The following is a 25,378-nucleotide window of genomic DNA, read 5'->3' as shown; positions in this document are numbered from 1 at the left end:
GCAAATTACCAAAACAGTCCTCTAAGCATTCTAGAACATTCTGGAATAAATAAAATAATACAATATTCATAAGAATCAAAATCAAAATATACCTTATTCAAGTAGGCTTTTACAGGCACTTTTGAATCATTATTTAACAAATTATATTAAGTGAAGCTACCACCGGTTCGGAATGTAGATACCGTAGAACCGGCAAGAAACTCAGTAGTTACTCTTTTTCAATAACATTGTATGTATAAGGTATTCTTTATTAATAACATTGTATGGTACACATTTTTTTTTATTTTAAATATGATAGGTAGGTAGCCTGCCCAATTGGTCTTTCCTTTACCAATACGCCACCAATCTTGAGAACTATGATATTAAGTCTCATATGACTGTAATTACACTGGCTCACTGACCCTTTAATCTGAATCACAGTACTGTTTAACTATAGACAAAATGTCAAATTCGCAATTTGATGGTTTAGCCGTGCAAGCTTAACAGTCAGACACAACTCAATACTAGTGGTCGCCTTCTGCTTCGCTTGCCTTTTAGGGATTGGTCGTCAAATTAATTAAAAAAATAAGAAGTGTCCTTCATCAAGTTCGGTTCAGTGGTTTGGTTTAGCGTAACAGACAGACAGAGTTACTTTCGTATTTGAAAAGAATAAGAGCGTTCTGAATCCCGTATCCCGGGATCCGGTATATCGAATTGGGAGTCAAAATAATCGCCACAGTCTAAATAGTATCGGATTTCGAAATTTAAACAGAGCTTTGTTGGTTCGCCCTTCGTATTGACGTATCGCTTTTGTTCTTTGTTTAAAAATGTGACCGTTAATTTAATGTTGAGTTTTATCGCTCGTTCGACTGGCAGTATTGTTTTTAAAATAATAAATTTGGGATTTCAGTTTTTTATTACGATATTTGTTACGATATTCCATTTTTAAATCGACTTAATTAATAGGTTCGCTCTTTGAGATTTTTAAATTTGGAACTAGCTAAGCGTGAAGAGCTAACAGAGCTACTTTCGAATTTATGATATTAGTTTTGTACACGTCATTAATATATTAGTAGTTGCTTTCGATTATAGCTAGTTATTAAAATAATACGAAAAATTGAATTAAGTATTTTATTAATATAACTCTATAAGATAGAGAGTCAGCGGCAGCCTTGGGGGGTGGCGAACAGGGCAACCGCCTGGGGCCTCGCTCTTGCAGGGGCCTCGCACAAAAATCCAAGCAATATTGAAAAAGATTTTTTATTTAAAACTTTTGTTTTTGATCCCTAATTATTTATTAAGGTTATAAAATAACAGTAAATTAAAATAAAGTTATTTAACTAATTCATTAATTCAGAACATATATCGCGCCTCGAAACACTTGAAGATCGGTTTTTTAATCGCATAGTTCTCGGCCCATGCTTTAATTAAAGATTTTGGTCTAAGGAAGACGCCAGTAACATCAATTTAAAAAATTATAATTTCTTTATTTGTTAATTTTGTAATTATTTCGATGTAAAATATTTTAAAAGTACACAAATTTTATTTATTTGTACAACTTTACCATCACTCGTCAAACATAACAAATACCTAAACCAAACAACCGCACCTACTTTCGAATCACATACATACTTTTCACCGAGGACAGGAGGCCTCGCAAAGACCTACCGCCCGGAGCCTACCTACCGCAATGGGTAAGGCCGCCGCTGTAGAGAGTATTATGAATTATTTATTGGTATTTTTTTTAATTATTTCCATAACCATCATTTCGATGGTTTACCGTCGGACGTCTAGTGACGGCTACATTTTTTTAAACTTTATAAGTCTCAAATGGATCACTACTTATAGACTTACTGACAGAAATTAAATTGTTCGAATTAATTTGTAAAATAATAATTAGGGACCTCCACTCCTCTTTTGCCTCAAATAAATGACGTAAATTAAATTAAATGAAAAAATATGTCGTGTTAAAAATAAAAATATATTAAATAACGATTTATTATAGAGAAGCTAAAATGGTCCAGCAGCTAAAATGGATCACTAATTAATTATTTATTGACTCTGATTTAATTATCTATATACTAATTACTGATTTCTATAAAGTACTAGACGCTGGCTATTTTTTCACGCCATTCACCTTCAGAAAGCCCCTGCGAGCGAAATGGAAGCGTAGTATACACTAGAAGCACTGTGATTGGCTTCATCCTCACAGATCGAAGTGGTTGTGGGATCTTGTTAAGCATCCGTGATTCCTTGCTGTGCTCTGGTCGTGGTCTCTGTGATCTCGTCCTCGCTCTCCTCCTGCTATAAATATTATATATACCAATCAATTAATCTGGCAATTAATTATTCTTAAAAAAAAAGGCCTGGAACACCCCCCTCCCCCTCCGACTTCCGCAGTCCCCACCACCTAAATTAATCTTCAAGTGTAGAGCGAATAGGCATCTTCTAGGCAAGTCTAAGGTGGATTGGGCTGTATCATCACTTTCTATCAGGTGTGATAACAGTCAAGCGCTAGCTTGTATATTAAAAAAAATCAAAGACAAAGAGATTTGGACATAGACAATTTTACTACTGTTCATTAATTATTATATTCCGAATATTATCTACGTGTAGATACTCCATTCCAACCGTAGGAGGAACAAACGTCAAATAAACAACATTTGACAGCTAATTGACGCGGTATCATTGGTCGAGAGCTCGATTAATCTATGATATTCACTATGGATTTGCGAAAAAATAGGGTTTTGAATGTTGACGAAACTCTTATCGTATTATTGGAAGTAACATTAAAGTGGATATAAGTAGTTAAGTGTAAAATTGTTGTTATAAACAAAGATATATTAATCACAGATAATTATTAGAAAATCGCATGAAATACGTAAATCTAAAGTTTGTTTATCTTTTTTCCTATTTGTAATAGGCTATACTATGTTTCACGTGTAAGATTGTTTTTAAAAATATTATGACTAATGAAAAAGTTGTTAGAATTAAACTGATGACTGGAGTACACTTATTTGGACTTCAAGGTAGGATATATTATTATTTATATACCTAAGTATATATATTACCTATGAAACAGCAGTGAGGTTCTGTTTGAAATCACTTCGTATCTCACTCGTGAAATGTTGACAACCGACTTACAGTGATACGCGATTTTGGTACTTGTATCCTATAAATGTTGTAATTATTATGTCGCTTAAAACTTTCTGATATTTCACGTGTTCTGCGGTGAGTTGTGATTTTGTTTCTGATATTGATTAAATGTATCTTGATTTAGACAATGGTCTCCTCTCTAAGGTAAAGGTTTGATAAGTGGTGACCATCGCCCATAGACATTGGTTAAAGAAACATTCCTTAAAACACAAATGCGCTTTGGGAACTAAGTTATGTTTTGTGTCTGTAGTTACATTGACTCAATCAACCTTCAAACCGGAACACAACTATACTAAGTCTTGTTGTTTGGTGGAATATTTGATGAGTGAGTGATACCTACGGGCTTGAAACAGCAGAAAACAGCACAAAAAAAGAAAAAGGCGTGAATTATTTTAATGTAGGATAATTTTATTTAATTAACACATCTTATATAAATTGGTGGAAATGAGTAACTATTGAGTTACTTGCAGGTTCTCGATAGAATCTTCATTCGGTACTGGTGATAACATTATTCAAAAGTCTTCGCTTACGTAATTCAAATAACAAGAAATTCAACCTTATCATATAGCGAGTGAAACTGCGACGCGCAGTTAGTTATATTATAATTTTATATACTTCAAATTTCTCCGAAAAGCGCCACTTCTGATATAAGCAGGACCGGACTTGGAGGTCTGGAGGCCCTGGGGCCGCAATGGAAGCTCCTAATTATTATTTAACAAATTAATTTGAACAATTACATTTCGATCAGTTAAATTTGTCAATAATTGATTTACTTTTTGTATCAGTGTGTTTTAAAACAGTATTTAGTAATACTTGGACAACATCACATACCTTACTCTGATCCCAATGTAAGTAGCTAAAGCACTCGTGTTATGGAACATCAGAAGTAACGACGGTACCACAAACACCCAGACCCAAGACAACATAGAAAACGAATGAATTTTTTCTACATCGACTCGGCCGGGAATCGAACCCGGGACCTCGGAGTGGCGTACCCACGAAAACCGGTGTACACACAACTCGACCACGGAGGTCGGTAGATTCATGTTAAATACTATTAAAGTTTAAAAAAACGTGAAAATAATTCTATTAAATGGGTATACTCTTTGGGGCCAGTGCTTCAGCTTAAGTATCCCTATAACGCCCACTTGCTTCCCTAATAACGGGCACATAGGCGTCCCTATTTTGCATTTAGGGTACTACAAGGCTTGTATTAATTTTTATATAATCATTTTTATTTTCATATCGTTAGAGCCGAGATGTCCCAGTAATTAGAACGCGTGCATCTTAACCGATGATTTCGGGTTCAAACCCAGACAAGCACCACTGAATTTTCATGTACTTAATTTTGGTTTATAATTCATCGGCGGTGAAGGAAAACATCGTGAGGAAACCTGCATATGTCTAATTTCAACGAAATTCTGCCACATGTGTATTTCTCTAACCCGCATTGGAGCAGCGTGGTGGAATATGCTCCAAATCTTCTCCTCAAAGAGAGAGGAGGCCTTAGCCCAGCAGTGGGAAATTTACAGGCTGTTAATGTAATGTAAAAAACTGTTTTTATCGCCCGCGGGTTCTGTCGCGTTTTATGTATTGGTCGGAAGGTGTTAAAAGTATCCTATGCTCTTCCTTGGGGATCGAACTTGCTTAAAAAAATGTTTATAGCTAAATGGACTGGCAAATGGGCTTCCTGATTATAAGTGGTCACCACTGCCAATAGTCATTTCAAATATTAATTTGACCTATCAATGCGCCTGAAACCTTTGAAGCGACGTAACATCTTAGTTCCCAAGATTGGTGGTTGGTGGTGTTGTATTAACGATGACATCAATGGCTCACAATGCCCACGTCCATGGTACTGTGAGCCATTGGGGTAGTGACGAATCACCAGTAGGTATCCCAGTTGCCATTTTCCTACCTATATTAAAATAAAAATTTAATAATTTGCTTGGACGAATAAACAGTTTGAAAATCTTCGAAACCAAACTGTTTGCCAAGTTAAATATTACGTTTATTTGATCTTAATTGGTTTATCCCTGACCTTATTTTAAGAAGAATATTGTCTGAGATACTCAAAATATTTAAAGACATGCTTAGTATTGCTTGTAGAATATTTTGCGAAACAATTGTGTAAATATTCAAATCTATAAAATAAATATAATTATTCAAAAATTTACAATGATATTAGCGTTGGTACTTGATTTGCTTTCCGTATGCGTAAAATCAAGTAGTCCTTTTGTGGGCAAGGTGTTTGTTTCTATATCCTGATGGTAAGCGGTCACCACCGCACAGACAATGGCGCTGTAAGAAATATTTCCATCTTAAACCGAATGGTATGTTGTAAAGGGAAGAGGAACCATTTCTTACATCGCCAATGCACCACCAACCTTGGGAACTGAGATGTAATGTTCCTTGTGTCTGTAGTTGCTCTGTCTCACTCATCCTTCAAACCGGATCAAACTCAGTACTGTTGTTTGGCGGTAGAATATCTGATGAGTAGGTGGTACCTGCCCGGATGGGCTTGCACAAAGTCCTACCACCAAGTCACAAGTCCTTGGAACAGTCTCGATCTTCCAGATGAACTCTGATACCAACTTAACTCTCTTAAATAATATCGCCTTAATATTCCCAAGCTCGATGAATCTTAGAAGATTCTTATAGATCATCTTAGAATTATATTAGCATTCCTCTAATTCCGGTATCTAACTAAGGCCAGACCCAAGGTTTTTGCAAGTTGGTTAGAATCGAAAACAGCTTATTCTCTTCCTCTGAAGCTTTGCGTTACGCCTTTTCGCCATTTGCTGTCACATTGCTTGCTCGGTTATGTCAATTGGAATTTAAATCTCATCTGTTAATCTTATTCAATGATTAGGTCTTTATCAATCCAGATATACAAAATAACTAGTCCTGACTGACTGATTCATTGTCGCCGAGCGTAAACTATCAAAGTTACGGCCTTGAAATTTGGTGAGTAGGATCTTTTTATTGAGTAGACACCCACTAAGAAAGGAATTTTGGAAATTCAACACCTAAGGGGGTGAAATAGGGGTTGAACGTTTGTATGGAAGTCCGTAATTTTTTAAGTTAGGAACATGAAACTTTATTTTTGAAATACTAATTAAAAATAAGTAGATACGTATTTAAGCGTTTCTGGATATTCTAGTCCTAAGGCGTGAAATAGGGGTTGAAATTGCTTATATGGGTTAGTTTTGAAGCCCTGACGGGCTTCAAAACTTTTTTATGTCTGGAGATTTTTATGTTAGATCAATAATGTTATTGAGGAATTTAAGACCCCCGGTTCTCGCCCCAAATCCGTGGAACGTCGGCTTCGATTGGCTCCTGAGAGCTCCTGTCCTTCCCGGGATGGGGTAATGTGCTACGCGGACGACACCCTTGTCACCGCGACAGGGCGGGACTTTCGGGAGGCGGCTCGCCTTGCCGAGGTCGGAACGGCTTTCACCGTGGACCGTATGGGAATGCTGGGCTTGAGGGTCTCCATAATCAAAACGGAGGCCCTTCTTTTCCACGGTCCACAGAAAGGACCCCCACGAAGGGCGAGTATCACCATCCTGGGGACAGTAATCAAGGTGCAGGCCCAGATGAAGTACTGTATATATGATAATCCTGGACGGAAGATGGAGCTTCGGGCAGCACTTTGTCCAACTCGACCCGAGGCTCATCAACGCCGCCGCCGCCCTAGGCCGCCTCCTACCTAACGTGGGAGGGCCGGGGTCACTATGCCGGCGTCTCTATACCGGCGTAGTAAGATCCATAGCGCTGTACGGTGCCCCGATCTGGGTGGATGCCCTCACCTCCGACAATCGGGCCCTCTTGCGGAAACTAACTCAACTATATTGTACCCTACTAAGAGTTTATGATTAATATATCTTTATTTATAATACAACACTATTATATACATTTAACTACTTATTTCCACCACAAAATTCCGATAATAGTTTCGTCGACGTTCAAAACGTAATTTTTTCGCAAATCCACAGTGAATATAACAGATTAATCGAGCTCTCGACCAATGATATCGCGTCAATTTGCTGTCAAATGTTGTTTATTGGCTTTTCTCGTTATGGTTGGAATAGAATATAAGTAAACTGATATCAAAGAGAAATCAAAAAATTATCATAATTAATAAATAGAGCGCAAAAGGCGCTAGGCGGTTTTATTGCTTATAGCCTCTCACAGACGACCTTTGATGACCGAAGCTTCAGACAACAGGTAACTATTGCATTAGAATATTTATATTAAAGTATAACAACACTGCATCCTAATAATACGCGTATATATTGGTTTATTCAACAGTATTATATAAGCAAGGATGTTTGAAAATAACATCTTTAAGGTAAGTCGGTACCAGCTAGTAAGTAGATACATATTTTGTTGGAACAGAGTTGAAAATGAAAAATAGTTTATTCTTTATCAAGTTGTACATAGCAAATAAAGGTTGGGACCCTCTAGTGAGTATAATATAATACTCGTGACAGAAGGGCCCGCTAAAGTTGATATTTAAAATTATTGCGTCTTCGATCTCTGTCGCTGATGGTGAATAGAGTAACTACTGAGTTTCTTACCGGTTCTTCTCGGTAGAATCTACTTTCAGAACCGGCAGCTTTACATTTAGTCCAATGTAACAGGACGATTCAAAAGTTCTCTTATGAGCTTACTTGAATAAAGAATATTTTGATTTTGGCGACAATTGCAGGGTTTCAGCGAGTAGGACCACTGAATGGATTTTCCCTGCACTCTATACTTGAGTTAAGCCATTGAATACCAATGGATACACTAATTTGTACGGAATCTGATCGTCTTTAATAAAAGTACCACATGAACCTTACATAGAAGCGTATTTTTTAACCCTGCATAGTTAACTGGTATCATCTGTATATTGAGTAAATTGTAAACACAAATTAAGCACATGAAAATTCACCGGTGCTTGCCCGGGGTTTGCACCCGCAATCATCGGTTAAGATGTACGCGTTCTAACCACTGGGTCATCTCGGCTCTTCCAAAAACTTATTTATTGTAAGTGAATCTCTTCTAAATATTCCTAGTATTTAGGTTTAATTTTCCTTTAGGTATAGCACAATAATTAACTATTATAGAAACTTTAAAACAATGGCCTTATTTAACGATAATAGGCCCTTTGTAAGCTATTTAATGGTGACTGAAGACAGAACCGTTTGAAGCATTAAGAGCCCTTCAGACCGGGCGTATCGAACGCACCCTTAAGGTTTAAAAAACGAACATCAATTAAATCGACAAACAAGTAAAATGCAACGCAAACACAACCTTAGAGCCCTTAAATCCGTGGGGTGCGAAGTGTAGATAGGACACGTTCGCGGGACGCGCCCTGATTGGCTGATGACAATCGCCGCCACCCCACGTCGGACCAATCAGGTGCGAGCGTCGTTACACCCTACGTTTGTTTCGATTTTTAAAAATATTTGTCATTTTAAAAGGTGCTTCGAAAAGAACATCAATCTTTATTTGAATTTCGAACCTTTGTGATAATGTCGGTACTATCAAAAGGGCAAACCCATTGAAGTTTATTATGAACATGAAAGAGACATAGGACAATATTCTATAGAGTTAGATAAGGAATATAGTTATGCTAAGTATATATTATCAAACATCACTTTATACAAGTTTTTTTTTATTTTAAATTAGGTTATCTGGCAAATGTAAACCTTATGGAGTCTAATGCCGTAGGCACTGTCACTGTAAGAAATATATATCATACATATAGGTAGGTACATCTGCAATACGCCACTAGTCTTGAGAATTAATATGTTATGTCCTCTGTGCCTGTAGTTACACTGTAAACCAGTCATATTTCTATTTGGTTGTATCGGATTATAATTTCGAAATTTCTTTCTAGAGGTACATTTAAAAATTACGTTTCGTTTGGCCGTACGGATTAGGTCTTAGATTAGAATCAACGAAAAAATATTCAATCGCTAAATTTAAATAGACAATAGTTTGGACAAACCATGTCTCAAACAAACTTTTTCATTTAAATATCGAATTCTTTCAAAATTCAACGACGACACAAATACAGGTAGACTTTAGGTTTATGAAAACAAAGATTCTCCTAAATTGTGAAAAATGTGGAAGTTTTGAAAATCTATATCATCTATTAATGGAATGTGCTAAGAAATTGGTGTAAATATGGTAATCAGAGAAAGTTACTCTTAACCAATTTAAAAGCATTGTTCGATGTTGGATTTGTTCAGAGTATTCTATCAGATCCTTTATCAGAATCTGCTAGGATGCTCCTGGAATTCTATTTAATGGCTATTAATATTAAATGATATTTAACCAAAAGGAAGAAGGGACAATGGGTGACATACCTGTGTAAGACAAAAATCCTAAAATTATATAAGAAGTAGATACCTACTGAATATAATGATTAAAAAGCATGAATTGGAGCCCTTAAATACCACTTAATATGTTTGGGTATAATTCGTTGAAGTAAAAAAAGGTCACGAGTAAACGAACATAGACAGTTTTTGGACGCTTGCCTCTTAGCCGATGCTCGGGTTCAAACCTAGACTCTACCCACTGATTTTGCCACATGTCAAGTGTATCCAGCCGAGAATCGTTTTGTAAAAATGAGGCCTTAACCCAGCAATTAGATATTTACAAGTTATTAGGTACAAGCTATTATTTCCAATTTTCAAATTGGCAACATTGAAGATTGTCAATAGCAAACACGACAAAAGTTTGACAAACACAGGAGCAATAAGTCACTGAAGTTATATACTTATATATACCATGGAAACGAAAAACCACACTCGTCTAACAATACAAAATTAAAAATACATTTGTAAGTATTTAAAAAAGAGAAAATAAATCGAATATGCAACTAAACCGCGTTCAGTAATCCCTTTAAGTGAACTTATATTTATTTAAAAATTATCACAAATCTCGGCACTCGAGTGAACGCGTGCGCAACACAAACAGCTATTATTGGCGTAAGTAACGCGTTTGCACGCTAATCCCGGGAGCGACCCCGCCGATTAGCGAGCCCTACGCAGACATTAATGTTGCCATATTTATTAAACGGATTTTTACGATTGTGTTTTACAATTTTAAATGAATCCTAAATATTTCTAAATGTGAAAATTTGCTTGTATATATAATATAGTATATTGCTATTATATTAACATTTACTAATATTCTTTATTTGAAAAATAATTATTAATATCAATTATATAATTAAAAATTAAACAAGTGACTATTCACTGTACAAATCGTGACCGCGTGGAATGGTGGCAAGAATGCTATCAGCATTTCCCTGATGAATCGCAATTACAATAATCTGGACAAAAAAACATAACGAGTAATGTGATTCTTTAAGAATTCATTTCGTATCTCACTAGTTTTGTTAGACGAACAATGATACGCCATTTTGATACGTATCCATATCCTATAAATGGCCATACATATTCTGACATTTGACGCTCGTGTTCGGCGGTGAGTTTCGACTTTCATCTTAGCGAATTCCTCTACAGCTCTCCTGACACCAGAAGCAATAAGACGTTACACTTTTAATGAGGGTATTTGCACTACTACTCCAAAGACATAATTTAATTGTACATTATTACTTAGATTAGGTATAAATTATGAATGAAAAAAAACGTCTAGCGAGGATCTAGCCGGTTCTAATAGATATAATCTACTAGATATAGATAGATAGAGCCGAGATGGCCCAGTGGTTAGAACGCGTGCATCTTAACCGATGATTTCGGGTTCAAACCCAGGCACTGATTTTCATGTGCTTAATTTGTGTTTATAATTCATCTCGTGCTCGGCGGTGAAGGAAAACATCGTGAGGAAACCTGCATGTGTCTAATTTCAACGAAATTCTGCCACATGTGTATTCCACCAACCCGCATTGGAGCAGCGTGGTGGAATATGCTCCATACCATCTCCTCAACGGGAGAGGAGGCCTTAGCCCAGCAGTGGGAAATTTACAGGCTGATTATGTTATGTTATATAGATATAACTAAAAGGTAACTTTACATTAAATATATGTAGCGAAGGGACTGGGCGTCCCGTCAGACATGATGATATTCGAATACGTACGTTTAGTCGTTTTTGTAAGTAATCAATTTTCGATATTCCCATCAACTATGACACTTTTCGGTTGTCCTGTGTTCTTCTACGTCGTATTGGTGTTGCCAGCATGTACGTTAAAAAATAAATAAATCCAAATTGACGACCTCCGTGGTCGAGTAGTGTGTACACCGGTTTTCATGGATTGTTTTTGACGCCACTCCGATGTCCCGGGTTCGATTCCCGGCCGATTCGATATAGAAAAAGTTCATTAGTTTTCTATGTTGTCTTGGGTCTGGTTTCTGATTTTCCATAACACAAGTGCTTTAGCTACTTACATTGAGATCAGAGTAAGGTATGTGATGTTGTCCAATATTTATAATCTATTTATTTATTTAAATTAAACTTATTGATGCTTCGACATACATATATAAGGATCTATAAGGATTTTATTATTCATCTGTAATTGTTTATGTTGTGATCTGGACTCTGGTTTATTTGTACCTAGCTTTATTCGAAGCTACCGAATAGGAAGAGTAAAATTTATAATATAATTAAATTTTTCATATTTCATATCCTTTTTTTATTTTTATTATTGTGTTTTATATATTTTTTTTAATGCTTTAAATAATATACATATCTTATGAATATATTTTTATAGCAACACAGGTATAAGGTAACAAAAACAGCCCACCTTCTGATATCTTCGGTATCATGGAAACCCTAACATTAATGATACGGCCACACGTGGACATAGGTACTCAATAAATTAAATAAGGGCAACATCGGATTAAGGGTAATTTACCTTGTATTATGAGTATTCTCATCACTTTGCATGTTATTCTCCTGGCAATAGAAGTTCTATTAGAGCGTATTGTCTGGAGACCAAAATCAATAAAAAGGTGTTCGAATCAATTATAAATCTGATCAGTATGATCTTACCCCTTTACTAAAAAAAACCCCTACGCACTAAATTCCTTTTTTCGGAAGTTTATCTGTCAATAATATCTAAAAAAAATGGATGTTTTACCGTGGCCGACATTTTTGTTTTGGTTCATTTATACCTTTTAAGGTAATACAAGATGGACTCCCAAGTAGGAATTTCGCAAGTATATCCGGTTTAAGTAGATATTTAAATAAATAAAATAAGTATCACATCTTCATAGGCTGAGTGTCGGTGGCCGAGTGACATTTTTTATTTAGGCAACAGTACACTTTGGACATATTCTGTGACACACTTACTCGTATAATTCAACTTGCCGGTCATATAATTATTTTGACATTCTCTCCTTAAAATCTAAAATGATATAATGATTTTTTTAAAGTAAAATCTATTTTAATAAAAAAAATTATTAAAAAACAAATTAATAATAATAATGCGTTTATAAAAAAATATACGTAATTGTGAAAAAAAAAATAAGAAAGAAAATATAAAAGAACAATGTAATGACGTTTTAATAAAATTATTCCAGTAACAAAATTATTTCGTTCAAAAATAATACATTTGAATTTCGAACGACGGCTTTCGAATTATGAATGTATTCACTAGACTAACTGTTACACACCGCAGGTGTGGCGGGGCGGAGACACCACGCCCCACTCACACAGCCACAACCTTGGTCACTTGCCAGCCAGTCTGCATGTTCAACTTGGTTCCATTTTTGAAATTTGGCATCGTCTATTTATTTTAAATTTACGATTGTCATAATGCAGATAAAATCAATGCCAACCGTAAGTGCGGTAGTGTCTTATTTTATCTGTTTTTATTCGTGTTGTTCTTTTTTTTTTAATTTAATTCATAACAGCTGTGAGCTATAAAGCTTAACATTACTTAATTAAATTAGAAATTATATTTATAATAAAATAATTTTAATTTATTTAATCTGTAACCAAGACATATTTTTTTATTATTTTTTAAATCTTATTTGAAGGAATTAATTAATTTTCTCCATTGAATACTTAGACGCCATTTGTGTTAGGTACAGTAATGTACATCAGGCCGCTAATTCAACAAACATATTGTCACTATTGCATCGAATCGAAACGAAATCGTCGTTCAACCGTTTTCCTATTCTGCTAAAACAACAATCCAGTTGCGATTCGATCGATTAGATCGGAATATAACCGAGTTGGTATCGTAACCGATATAAATAAGTAAACCAAGACGTTGGTTCCGAAAATTATCGAAAACGTATCTAGGATATCTGTGTCCTGGTGATCTCACCTTCCTTCTATAATTATTTAAATTATCCAATTGCTACGATCTGAAACTTGACCATCTTTGGCGATGCGACCCCCGACGCACTGCGGGTTTATGCCTCCACTGCACCAGAGTGCAGATAGCAGAATTCACCCCCCTATTTACCAGTTGTCTGTGCTACTAAGAGAATGTCTCTTCCGTATACAAGTAATGATTTTGGGGTACTAGTCATTTCTAATAATACACTAGGAAAATTATATATTGTTAATTTATGATAATTTTACGTTTAATACAATATTTAATACATGACGATTTAGATACACAAAAGTGCTTTTAACAGCATTAGTTTTTTTTTTTAATTTCATTTCATACGAAGTAACTAAATTAACACGAAGATGAAAATAATCCTCAAATCAAAACACCAAACGCACGGACATCACGCCAATTTCAATCATTAAATATTCGAAGAAAAACTTAAAGTTAAATAATTAAATGATTCCTATAAATGTCATCCAGCCTCACCCCACTCTCCCCTATATTATTCTTTTTAGTAGGCATTGAGCAGGGACGTCATGGATCTGTCATTTCGGATCCGGATATGGATACGGATATAATGAATATTTTACCGGTTTCGGATACGTAGTATTATGACAATTATTTCACTGATTTGTCGTTTTATTGGCTAGATATACGGCTGAAGACCCCGAAACCCTGACATCAAACCTCAGGTTCAGGGCCGGACCGTAAGTTTAGGGGGCCCTGGGATAATACACCTAAGACACATCTGAACGTAGACTTGAATTAAATTAATTGAATGGGTTTGATTAATTGCAGGACTCGCAGGACTCAAACCATACGATCTGTTTAATTTAATAAAGTTATGGATTCTTACGCATTATCGTCTATTTTTGACTTTGACTTGACTTCGCTGGGGCCCCTTGACTCCACGGGGCCCTGGGCTGAAGCCCAAAAAGCCATAAGGTAGATCCGACCCTGCTCATGTTGTGTTTTGTATTTTGAGGGTGAGGGAATAGGGAGTCCAACTGTGTTTGCGTAAACACTTGTGCCCTATGTGTCTTTCGTAATTAACTAATCTCCTTTGAGATATACCGCGAAATATTCATCCATACACATTTTTAAACCGTCAATTTCTCGCAAATAACAACCCAAGGAAGTATCGTCAAATAAAAAAAAGAAAACAATTTAATTATTGCCGTTTATACAATGTCCGTGCATCTTAACCGATGGTTACGGGTTCAAACCCAGGCAGGCACCCCTAAATTTTCATGTGGTTCTCGTGCTCGGCGGTGAAGGAAAACATCGTGAGGAAACCTGCACGTGTCTAATTTCAACGAAATTCTGCCACATGTGTATTCCACAAACCCGCATTGGAGCAGCGTGGTCGAATATGCTCCAAACCTTCTCCTCAGAGGGAGGGGAGGTCTTAGCCCACCAGTGGGAAATTTACAGGCTGCTAATGTATGTTTACAATTAGATAAACAGTCGATCAACGTGTATCACTGTTTCACTTGCGCGAATATCACAGAGACTAACTTCAGGACGGTCAACTTAAATTGCGCGCATTTTATATCAACTAACAAATAATATTTAATCAAAATGACGTGTGTCGCGTAGACCGTAGGGGTCGTCGGGTGTTAGGTATAACATAGTATATAGCCTTACAAGTAGCAAATAGTATCCTTATACTGAATCACATAAAATTCGGTTCAATTGTGTGGCCGTGATAACGTTACAGGCAGACAGACAGTGACTTTCGCATTGATAATCAAAAAAAATATATCAAAATATACTTCATTCAAGTATGCTCAGTCATTTAACAAAATATTTAAAGTAAAACTACCACCGGTTCGGAATGTAGATTATATCGAGAAGAACCGGCAAGAAACTCAGTAGTTACTCTTTTTCAACATCTAAAAATACATAAATACAACAATATATTAGACAGATTGCGACATAAACGCGACGCCGGGACAGGTAGCTAAATCTAATAAATTGTTATCCTAGTACAAAACAACAAAACAGACAGGTAGATAAGTTGCCAGACTAACTGTTAATCACTCAAACAAACTCCATTACCGATTAGATTAATAAAAAAAGCGTGAAGTTAATACTTGTTGACTTCCCAGCAGGATATATGACATACATACATAATTGTATTTAATTAACATGACTGTATTTTTAAATGTTGGAAAAGAGTAACTACTGAGCGACTTGCCGGTTCTCCTCGGCAGAATCTACATTCCGAACCGGTGGTAGCTTCACTTAATATAGTTTGTTAAATGACGATTCAAAAGTGCTTGTAAAGGCCTGCTTGAATAAAGTATATTTTGATTTTGATTGATTTCATTAAAAAAACATACATTATTATTAATTTCATATTAAGTACTTACCTATTAATAAATCTTTTAATACCTTATTTAAAAAAATCACCGCAAGCGTAAACAAGAAAAAAATATGAATGACTCATTACAGATAATATTAACATTTTCGCCCAGACAGCGTGTCGGCCATATTGTTTGACAATTTGTATTATAAGTTCATTTGTTCGTACATCCAAACTATACAACAGTCAAAATTTCACACTATAATTTAACAAATTTAAAAATACACTTACTTTCAAATTAAACATTACAATTTATAACGTATTCGACTGTAATAGAGTCGATTGTGTTATAACAAGAATTATACAAACAGCAAATTGAATTTCGCGCTGAATATTTTACAAAATTAAAAATATTTTGTAGTTAAATATGTTATATCAATTCGATGCTTAATCCATTGTAATAAGATCTGAAGTTATAAAATTGAATAGTATTTTGAATTTTGACAATATGTACGTGTCATTACAATGACAGCGCGGCAGTGGGTCTTTTACAGTGTCGCGATCTCTTCCCACGCAGTAGTAGGCAGTTTTTGGGTGTTTTAATGAATGAGTTTTGTAAACTAATTGTTGTTTTCGTAGCGGGTGGGACGGGCGTATGCAAAATCTGTGAGAAAATGCACATTCCTTGATTTGTCTGGGGAAATACTTGTCTATAGTATTTTTTTTAATCTATGCTCCTTATAAATGGAACGTATGACACGTATTTTTTTTTAATTCATTAATTCGTAAAATAAAATTACAAATTAGTGAGTATTATTTTTTAATTATAGATATAATTAAAAATGTACTTACTCCATTAATTTTTTTATGTAATTGCTATTTTAGAAAACATTTAATTTTTTTAATGTAAGTGTTAAGGAAATTTCTTATAAGATTCTTCAATATTAAAAAATATTTTGAGCAAAGAATGAATTAAATTAAAATAATTTATCTCTTTTACTGATTGAACCTTCAGGGTCTTTACGACAATAATTTGGTTAAATATTCAACAAAAACAAACACTAAAAATGTTACTATCCGTGAGGTAGTAATATTAAAAATAATTAGACGTTGATTTTAAAGATTGCGCCCGTCTAATCTTTAAAAAAAAAATCTTTTATAACGACCTTATTATCTGTGCTAAGAATGTGTTTTTTTGTCAAAGTTCAAAAACAATTCACCCGTATAGATCCGACTTCCCGCCAAAACAAATGCCCCATAGACAATACGTCTATCGTCGTCGAACGTAATTCGGCCGGCGCTTTCCTCGTCACGTCTGACATTACAAACGACCTTTTTTGTGCAATCCGATTTATTATTTGTAACATTTTAATACAACGTATGTATAATTTATTATACTTAATCGTTTTGAATGAAACATTACTAATGGCACCCACACACATTTTTTTATTAGTTTAAGAGCAACAGATTAAAAAGTAGTCTATACTAATAATTGTGAAGAGCTTTTTTTATCTACCTTTTATTTTGAAAACTACTAATCCAATATACATATGTAATTAAAGTTACATAAGGACATAAGTAATATTACATAAGTACCTAATATTAATAAAATAAATGAAATATTACATAAGTGGTTTCAACCTTTTTAAATTTAGAATATTATCGTTATATACCTAAGCGTGAATTGAATGTTCTCGACTTTATAATTTACTAGCGACCCGCCCCGGTGTTGCACGGGTGCAATGCTAATACTAAATATACCTACTACGGAATGTCTTACAACGTTCACAGTTTTTAAGTCATTTGACAGTACAAACCGCGTTTGCAATGTAAGCGCAAAAAAAGGGTTTATTTACGATCACTTTAGAAATGTCTAAAATTATTAGTGTTTTTCTATTATATGGTGCATATATTAAACATATAAACCTTCCTCTTGAATCAATCCATCTATTATAAAAAACCGCATCAAAATCCGTTGTGTAATTTTAAAGATCTAAGCATACACAGGGACAGACAGCGGTAAGCGACTTTGTTTTATACTATGTAATGATATTTCTTGTATTAGCTTTATTATTTATATGCGACTTCCCTTGTAATTAGTATTTTTATTCAAACCTCTTACGGCTCAAGTCACCCTCCTTGTGTAACGTCATAATTGGAGAGTATGGGTCATGCTAATACCCTTTGTGACGTCACACGATTCGATTTTCGAATGAATCATTTCATGGTTAGTTTCGACATATAATTTTTTTTTAATGTGACTGTACCAAGACCTGTTACATACTGCCAATTTTGTAATTTCTCTTTTGTAAAATTACTTTCAATAATTTCGTTCATGGTGTAACAGAAAATTACTTTGTAATATATTTATGTCATAAACAATTTATTTGTTATCTCATTTCTGTACGAAATTTCTTAATTGTAATTGTAAGTTACGTTACTTATTGCCAGTTTAAATTTACGCAAACTAATTACATAATTAAATAATACATTTTCTACCGATTGATAAGAATATGTTTATATTATTTAGAAGTAAAATGTTATGGCTCTTATACCTGTGGTTACACTCACTTACCCTTCAACTTGGAACATAAAAATACTAAGTATTGCTGTATGTTTGTAGAATATCTGATGAGTGGGTGGAACCTACCCAGACGGACTTGCATAAAGCCCTACCACCGAGTAAGCCTACATAAGACCTTACACTACATAACGTTCATGTACACATGTGTAGATATCTTTTATCTGTTTATATTTATATGGTATTTTACTATATTTATCACAGTTTTATATATATATATGTGGATTATAATTATTTTTTTTTTGTATTTGTTCATTTAACATGATACAAAATAGCAACAAATTATTATAGTACAGCATAAGTTTTATAAACTTTACCGTGTACCACTAAAAAATGTACCGTGTATAATTAATAGAATGATATAAAAAGATTTATAAGGAGTTAAAAAAATTGAATTTATATATTTTTAAATTATTAAAACAGGCGAATGAAAATATATAAATAATAATTTTGATTAAAAAGAAACATATATTTCTAAAATAGGCACTAAACTATTACGTCTTTGCCTATTTAAATATAAATGATACCCTTAAATAAATGTCACTAAAATTCCATTTCTTTTTTAATTTTAATTAAATTTATTAATAACATTAAAAAATATATATACGAAGTATGATAAAATATGATTGCCAATACATTTGCAAATTGAAATAATTCCTCAATCTGATAACGAGTGTTGAAACCTATTGCTTATAATTTCTATACAGTAATTTTATTATCACAATAAAATGGTTTACAAAAACAATAGACGACACACAAGAGAATAAACATACGCTCATAGACTACGTGAGGCGGAATAATGAGTTTCCTTTGTCTATATTCTAAAGAAAGTTGTTATGTCAATTTTGACATTTAAGATTAAATTAATTAGACTGAACTTTTTATCATCTCTAGCTGCTTTGCATACAGAATATTGAAAATTAAATTTCATTGTAAATATGTACTGCAATGTAAAATAAACTTCAATATCAAATACTTCATTTTATAATAATAATGTTCGCCTACCTTTATTGTGGTGCCGCCACACTCATGAAACATTAGTAAAAAATTACAAAACAATATTATTAACATTAAATGTTATATTTGTAAAATTCACACTCTGATGAAAATTTTATATTGTATAACATTTTATAGTTATCAATTTGGACTTTGTACTTTCCGAGGTTGGTAATTTGTTTAATAATATTATTATTAAATAACCTAACATAACATAAAAAACATTAACTTCGTTAACTAACAAAACATTTTCAAATACGTTTTATAACAGTAGTGTGGCAGCACCATTAAAAAAAAATCACATGCTTGTACAGTGTTGCTAGCACGGCTAAATTATTCGACACGAATTATTGAAACTGGGTCGACCTTGCTTTTGTCTTACATCTTTTATTATGCCTATAAATATAAATTAAATGATGCACCACAGATTAATCACTTATAGTTTAATAATTTGTTAATCTAAATATATTTTAGGAGTAGTAGACAGTCTTACTAGCAAATTTGACTCATCATCTTACAACTGTATAAAATAGTAGCTGAACCTGCGGCTTTACCTGCGCGAAATTTATTAAATACAAACCGTCACCGTCACTTTATCCCACCGAGAGTTGAATCAAGAAAGTTGCCTATGTCTTCCCCTGAAACTCAAACTATCGCCATACAAAATTTCATCTAAATCGGTTCAGCGGTTTAAATGTAAAGAAGTAACAGACAGACTTACCTTCGCATTTATAATATTAGTATAGGTTTAGATTTGTCGTCTGATCTGTCGCCTTGCAAGCAGAATTCATTCAAGACTACCGATATTTACTTAATATTTTCTCATTTTAATATTATTTTGGAATTATTTTAAATAGAGAAATAAACGAGGCATTCCTTGATGTAAGGCAAAGGACGGCAGAAAATCGAATGGCTATATTTGGAAAATATAATTTTTGCAGGATTATATGTTGATCTTTATTAAAATAGTCAAATCACGAATAGCACAATGTTGTTCGAAGTTAAACATTTTTTTTTAATTCGAATTTGAGCTCAACTACATTTTAATTTTATTTCTGGCGATAAAAGTTTTATTTCCTATCAAGAACAATACATGTTTTAAAAAAAAACAACTTTAATATTATCTGTATGATGGATCTGTCAGCCTTATAATGTATATAGCGAAAGTATTTAACACGTAAAAAAAAAGCGCAGAGTAAACATTGTTTAAATTAAAATAGTTACCGTATCGACCTATTTAAGAACCTTTTACAAATAAATGAAACAAAGGATTACTAAATTGTAAAGAATATTTTACCTAATAAACACTATCAGTAACGAGGGCATACAAAGTTCCTTAAACCTTAGAACAAGAAGGTGTCGTACAAATACAGAAATGCCATCAATTGTTTTAGAGTTTAGTTAAAACTCAGTGACTTAGTACAAGTTATTGTTTTGTTAACTTTAAAATTACTTTGTTTAACTCTGAGACCACATACATATATTACACCTAACTATACGGTGTTGCCAAATATGATATAAAACTTTTTGTGCCAGTATTTTGTATTACTTTAAATTCTTCGTGATTTGGGACGAAGACACTAAAGTATTTTAAAATATTTTAGAAATATTAAGAGTTGTTAAAAATGAAGTCTACTATCTGATAACTCCGTGTGATGAGTCAGCAAACAGACATACCGACAGGCATACTTTTAGTTTACTTTATACTTTATTGTACACCATAAAGAGAAAAAAAAAAACATGGATACAGTCTAAATAAAAGTACGATAAAATTTTGGCGACCTTATCGCTACATAGCGATCTCTTCCAGGCAACCGACGGTGTAGGTTCATAGAATATGAGATGGGTTTTTCTGCTTGAGTACAGAGTCATAAGCTAGTTGGGGTTCGCGAGGCCGCTATATTTGCTTAGATGCAGCGACTTATTACGGCACTGGATGAGTATGTCGCCGTAGACTTCATAAAGGCAGTAGGCTATATCAATTGGTCATATGTAATTTAGACCATTAGACATCATGAAAAATTATAGGAATTATGTTAACATAAAGAAAAAAATATATACCGAATAAAAAAGTAAAATTACGTGTACTTTATAATCTGTGTCAAAATGATTTTGTTTTTAATTTACATTTTGATGATCCGAATGTTTAAGATTCGCGTCTTTATAGAAAAAAAAAAACAGTGGGACTTCCATTAGATTCTGTTCTGTGACCCGCAGTTCAGGTCTTATTTGTTACACAATACAGAATGCCTGACTCCGCGAAACTTTGACATTGGCTTTAATAAAACACGGAAGACGAACAAATCTATATCGTGAACACATTACTATAATACCTAATTAATCATCAGTTGACGTTGACAGTTCGCTTGGCGCGCTTTTCCGCGCGCCATCTTTGTTATAAGTTTTTTTTTTAAAACTTAGTTTGGAAAAATGTGTGGCATTGTGTAAAAAATTTTGAGTGATCGTTTTAATTTTAATTGAATATTAGTGTTTGTGTCACAATGAAGATTACCGGGAAAGTTGGTAGGTATTTAATAGATAATAATTTATCTTTTTTAATATTATCCAATATTTTAATTCTTTTATAGAAGTGTTTTTATTTGACTAATGCTTAAATGTCAGATTTGAGTGTTATGAAAAATAACAAAATCACAATCAAAATATATTTTTTTTAATGTATTACAATACCCGAAGGGGTAAACAGTAATATATATTTACAATTTCAATAGTTAAATATTACTTCTTGTACTCGAGAAACAGATCATGTTAGGCAGATAAACGCTGTCTAATATGAGACTAACTTTTTTTTTTTTAATTTAGTTGTCGACAGAAATATATAAAAAGAATCCGAATTGAGAATTATTCTAAATATTACAACCGAATTACATGCACATATTTATATGTTTAGTAACAAGTAACGATGTATGAATATTTATTTTCAAATTATATCCAACTTCCAATTAACATTCAGTATTATTATTTTAAACAGCTAGGAATAAGTATTTTGAATTCATCGACAGTTTTTTTTTTAATATATTTGCCATGGAGGTTGCAAGGATAAAAAATATAGTCCTAAAAATGTAAATTTTTATTTAGTATAGAAACATTATACTCGTTTATTAATTTTCAAAAATCAATTAATAATGTTCATATACAGTCATATTACTTAAAAATATTAATACGAACATTAACATTTATATATGCAATGAAACATATTAAATTTTTGTAACCAATTTTTTAACACGACCGCTCGTAATATTTTTTTTTCCATTTTCAGAACGTTTTCTGGGGTAGTATGCGTTGTATGCGTTCTCAAAGTCCATAAAATACTAACAAATATATTCAGTCGTGTACAAGAAACATAGGAAATAAGCTTGAGTCTGTTCCTGATTTTAATGTGCAAATACAATCTACGTAAAAAATACCGAAAAATCTTTAGTGTTTTTCGAAATCAAAATACACTTTATTCAAGTAGGCTTTTACAAGTACTTTTGCACATTTTAGAAAACTATACCAAATGAAGATACCACCGGTTCGGAATGTACATAGATTCTACCGACAAGAAACGGCAAGAAACTCAGTAGTTATTACCCTTTAACAATTAAAGTACAAAGCTATAAGTTATATAATAAGTTAGTTATATACAATTGTATACGTATACGTATATATCCTGTCTTCCAGTCAACAAAAGTCATCAAAAGTATTCAATAATATTGTTTTCTTATTAATATACTTTTTACAAATGAATTGAATTTATGAATATACACAGTACTAAGTATTACTGTTGGCGGTATAATATCTGTTGACTGGCTTGTACATACCCAGGCAGGGTTACACAAAGCCCTAAAACCAAGTATGTCTACACAAGATTGTGAGTTAAAATGGAGCAAACACCAGTTAACTATCATATATTAATTTGTGTTTATAAGTTTTCGGTGGTCAAGGAAAACATCGTGAGGAACTCGGTATAACTACGTTAGATGAACATCTGTAAAGTATATATCAACCAATCGGTATTGGAGCAAATTAGAGAAGATCTACAGCCGCAGTGTCACCAACAATAGACATACTAACATAATACAGACATTAATAATAAATTATTTTAATTGCCAAGCCCAGTATCGCAACGAATAAGACAATAAATTTTTCAACATTACATATGTATTTCATAAACAATTTAGTTATCGATAAATCATTTACAAATAATTGTTAGTTAATTTTAAAAAAAAGTTTAAATATATCTACGGTCATCATGGCAACATTTCTCGTATTGGTTTTACGTAATAATTTATTAAATTAAATAAATATTTGATATTGGTTTCTTGCACTAATTAACATCGAAACTTTCAATGTGTACTTACACATTGAAAGTTTCGATGTTAATTATAAACTTAAGCTAATTTGGTATATATATATATATATATATATAATATATATATAAACTAAAGCTAAATTGGTCTCGTGTGAATTCGAACTGGCTATCGGTTAAGATGTCCGTCTTAAGTACGCGGTTGTATCTATAATCGTTTTGTAATTAAACCGTTTTGGAGATTGCATCAAACAGGCAGACAAAATTCAAAATACCTTATTGTTTTAAATCACAGACTGTCTGACTTCAATTTTATTTACTTGTAAAGGTTTTTAGCTATAGTCTATTCCAACGACGACAAAACCCATATAAACAACATTTGACAGCGAATTGACGCGATATCATTGGTCGAGAGCTCGATTAATCCGTGATATTCACTATGGATTCGCGAAAAAATGGCTCTTTGAACGTCGAATATGTTATCGGAACTTTGGAAGTCAATTCAAAGTGGATATAAGTAGTTAATTGGAATAGTGTTGAATTATAAATAAAGATATATTAATTCCAAACTCTTAGCAGTGCACAATATAGCTGAGCTATTAGCAAATCGCATGAAATACGTAAATCTTATGTTTGTTTATCTTTATTCCTTCTTAAGCTTTAGTATACCTATTACTCATATTATACCTATAAACAAATGAATGAAGCAGTATTAAAAACATAAACATAATCCTTATTGCATCAACTAGTGAGAGAACGCTGGATTTATCTCGCCCGGAGTATTTTGCAGTTTTCTTGCTTGTGGCACAAGTTATGATTTGTTGACCAGACAGTTAGTTGACATTTCTTGCAGTTCTATAGTGTAAGGGTGGCGGTCATAACCCATAATTCTTTTGCCATCGTGCAATAAAAAAGGGGGTGTGATTATGAACTCGAGTGAGAAGTCTACTTCGGCGTAATTAAAAATACTTTTACATTGGATGCAAATAATTAATTAGCTTATTATTTTTATTAACGTTAATTATTTTACTTGGTGGTAGGGCTTTGTGCAAGCCCGTCGGGGTAGGTACCACCCACTCATCAGATATTCTACCGCAATCTTCAGTATTGTTGTGTTACGGTTTGAAGGGTGAGTCAGTCAGTGTAACTACAGCACAAGGTACATAACATCTAAGGAATGATTAATATTTCTTACAGCGCCATTGTCTGGGTGGTGGTGACCATTAACCATCACGTGGCCCATATGCTCGTCCGTTAACCTATACCATAAAAATAATGGATGGTATCTACCCACACCATGCAAAAATATTGTAGTAAAAAAATCGTTTAGTAGATATTTATGTAACTGCGCGCGCATCATAACAAATCAGTCTCATTATTATTTCATATCACACCAAAAGAAATATAACTTCAAAAATACCTTACTTGGGTAAATAATTCAATAAATGGCAGAAAATCCAAATATTCGTCAACCCACATATAAATAACTTGTCAAGTTAAATTCCGACTCCAACTTAAATATTTCCTCTTGGACTATGTGTCAATCTTTACCTTTGCCCAGAAACGAGTTTAAAAAAAAAAGGTCATATTGACATATCAAACGGGAACGCGGACGGTAGCCATATTGTCCTTAAACAAACTGTTAAAATGGCCGACTTGTCACTTCGGTGGAATCATATTTAAAAACGTATTAAACATTTGTCTCCAATAAAATTTATAAAATCTTCAAATACATGTAAAAAA

General features: G+C 33.4%; 2 protein-coding genes across 3 annotated transcripts in view; one reads left to right on the top strand and one right to left on the bottom strand.

Annotated features, from left to right (window-relative positions):
• Positions 1–16,386, bottom strand: part of LOC113396857 (UDP-glucosyltransferase 2-like) — a 191,513-nt gene extending 175,127 nt beyond the window's left edge. Inside the window, exon 1 of the mRNA XM_064219694.1 lies at positions 16,377–16,386. The gene's annotated coding sequence lies outside the window, so the exon portion shown is untranslated. The remainder of the gene's footprint in view (positions 1–16,376) is intronic.
• Positions 1–25,378, top strand: part of LOC113396848 (single-minded homolog 1) — a 61,524-nt gene that overhangs the window by 1,790 nt on the left and 34,356 nt on the right. The window contains exon 1 of one of the 2 annotated variants that reach the window (XM_064219693.1): positions 21,662–21,849. The exons of the other annotated variant lie outside the window; for it this stretch is intronic. Within the exon in view, the coding sequence (XP_064075763.1) occupies positions 21,828–21,849 (22 nt within the window). The 5' untranslated portion in view covers positions 21,662–21,827. Of the gene's footprint in view, positions 1–21,661; positions 21,850–25,378 lie in introns of those variants that run through there. 2 annotated transcript variants of the gene reach the window in all.

Source organism: Vanessa tameamea, chromosome 29, assembly GCF_037043105.1.
Source record: "Vanessa tameamea isolate UH-Manoa-2023 chromosome 29, ilVanTame1 primary haplotype, whole genome shotgun sequence".
Lineage (NCBI taxonomy): Eukaryota > Metazoa > Arthropoda > Insecta > Lepidoptera > Nymphalidae > Vanessa > Vanessa tameamea.
This window is presented reverse-complemented; position numbering and strand designations above follow the sequence as displayed.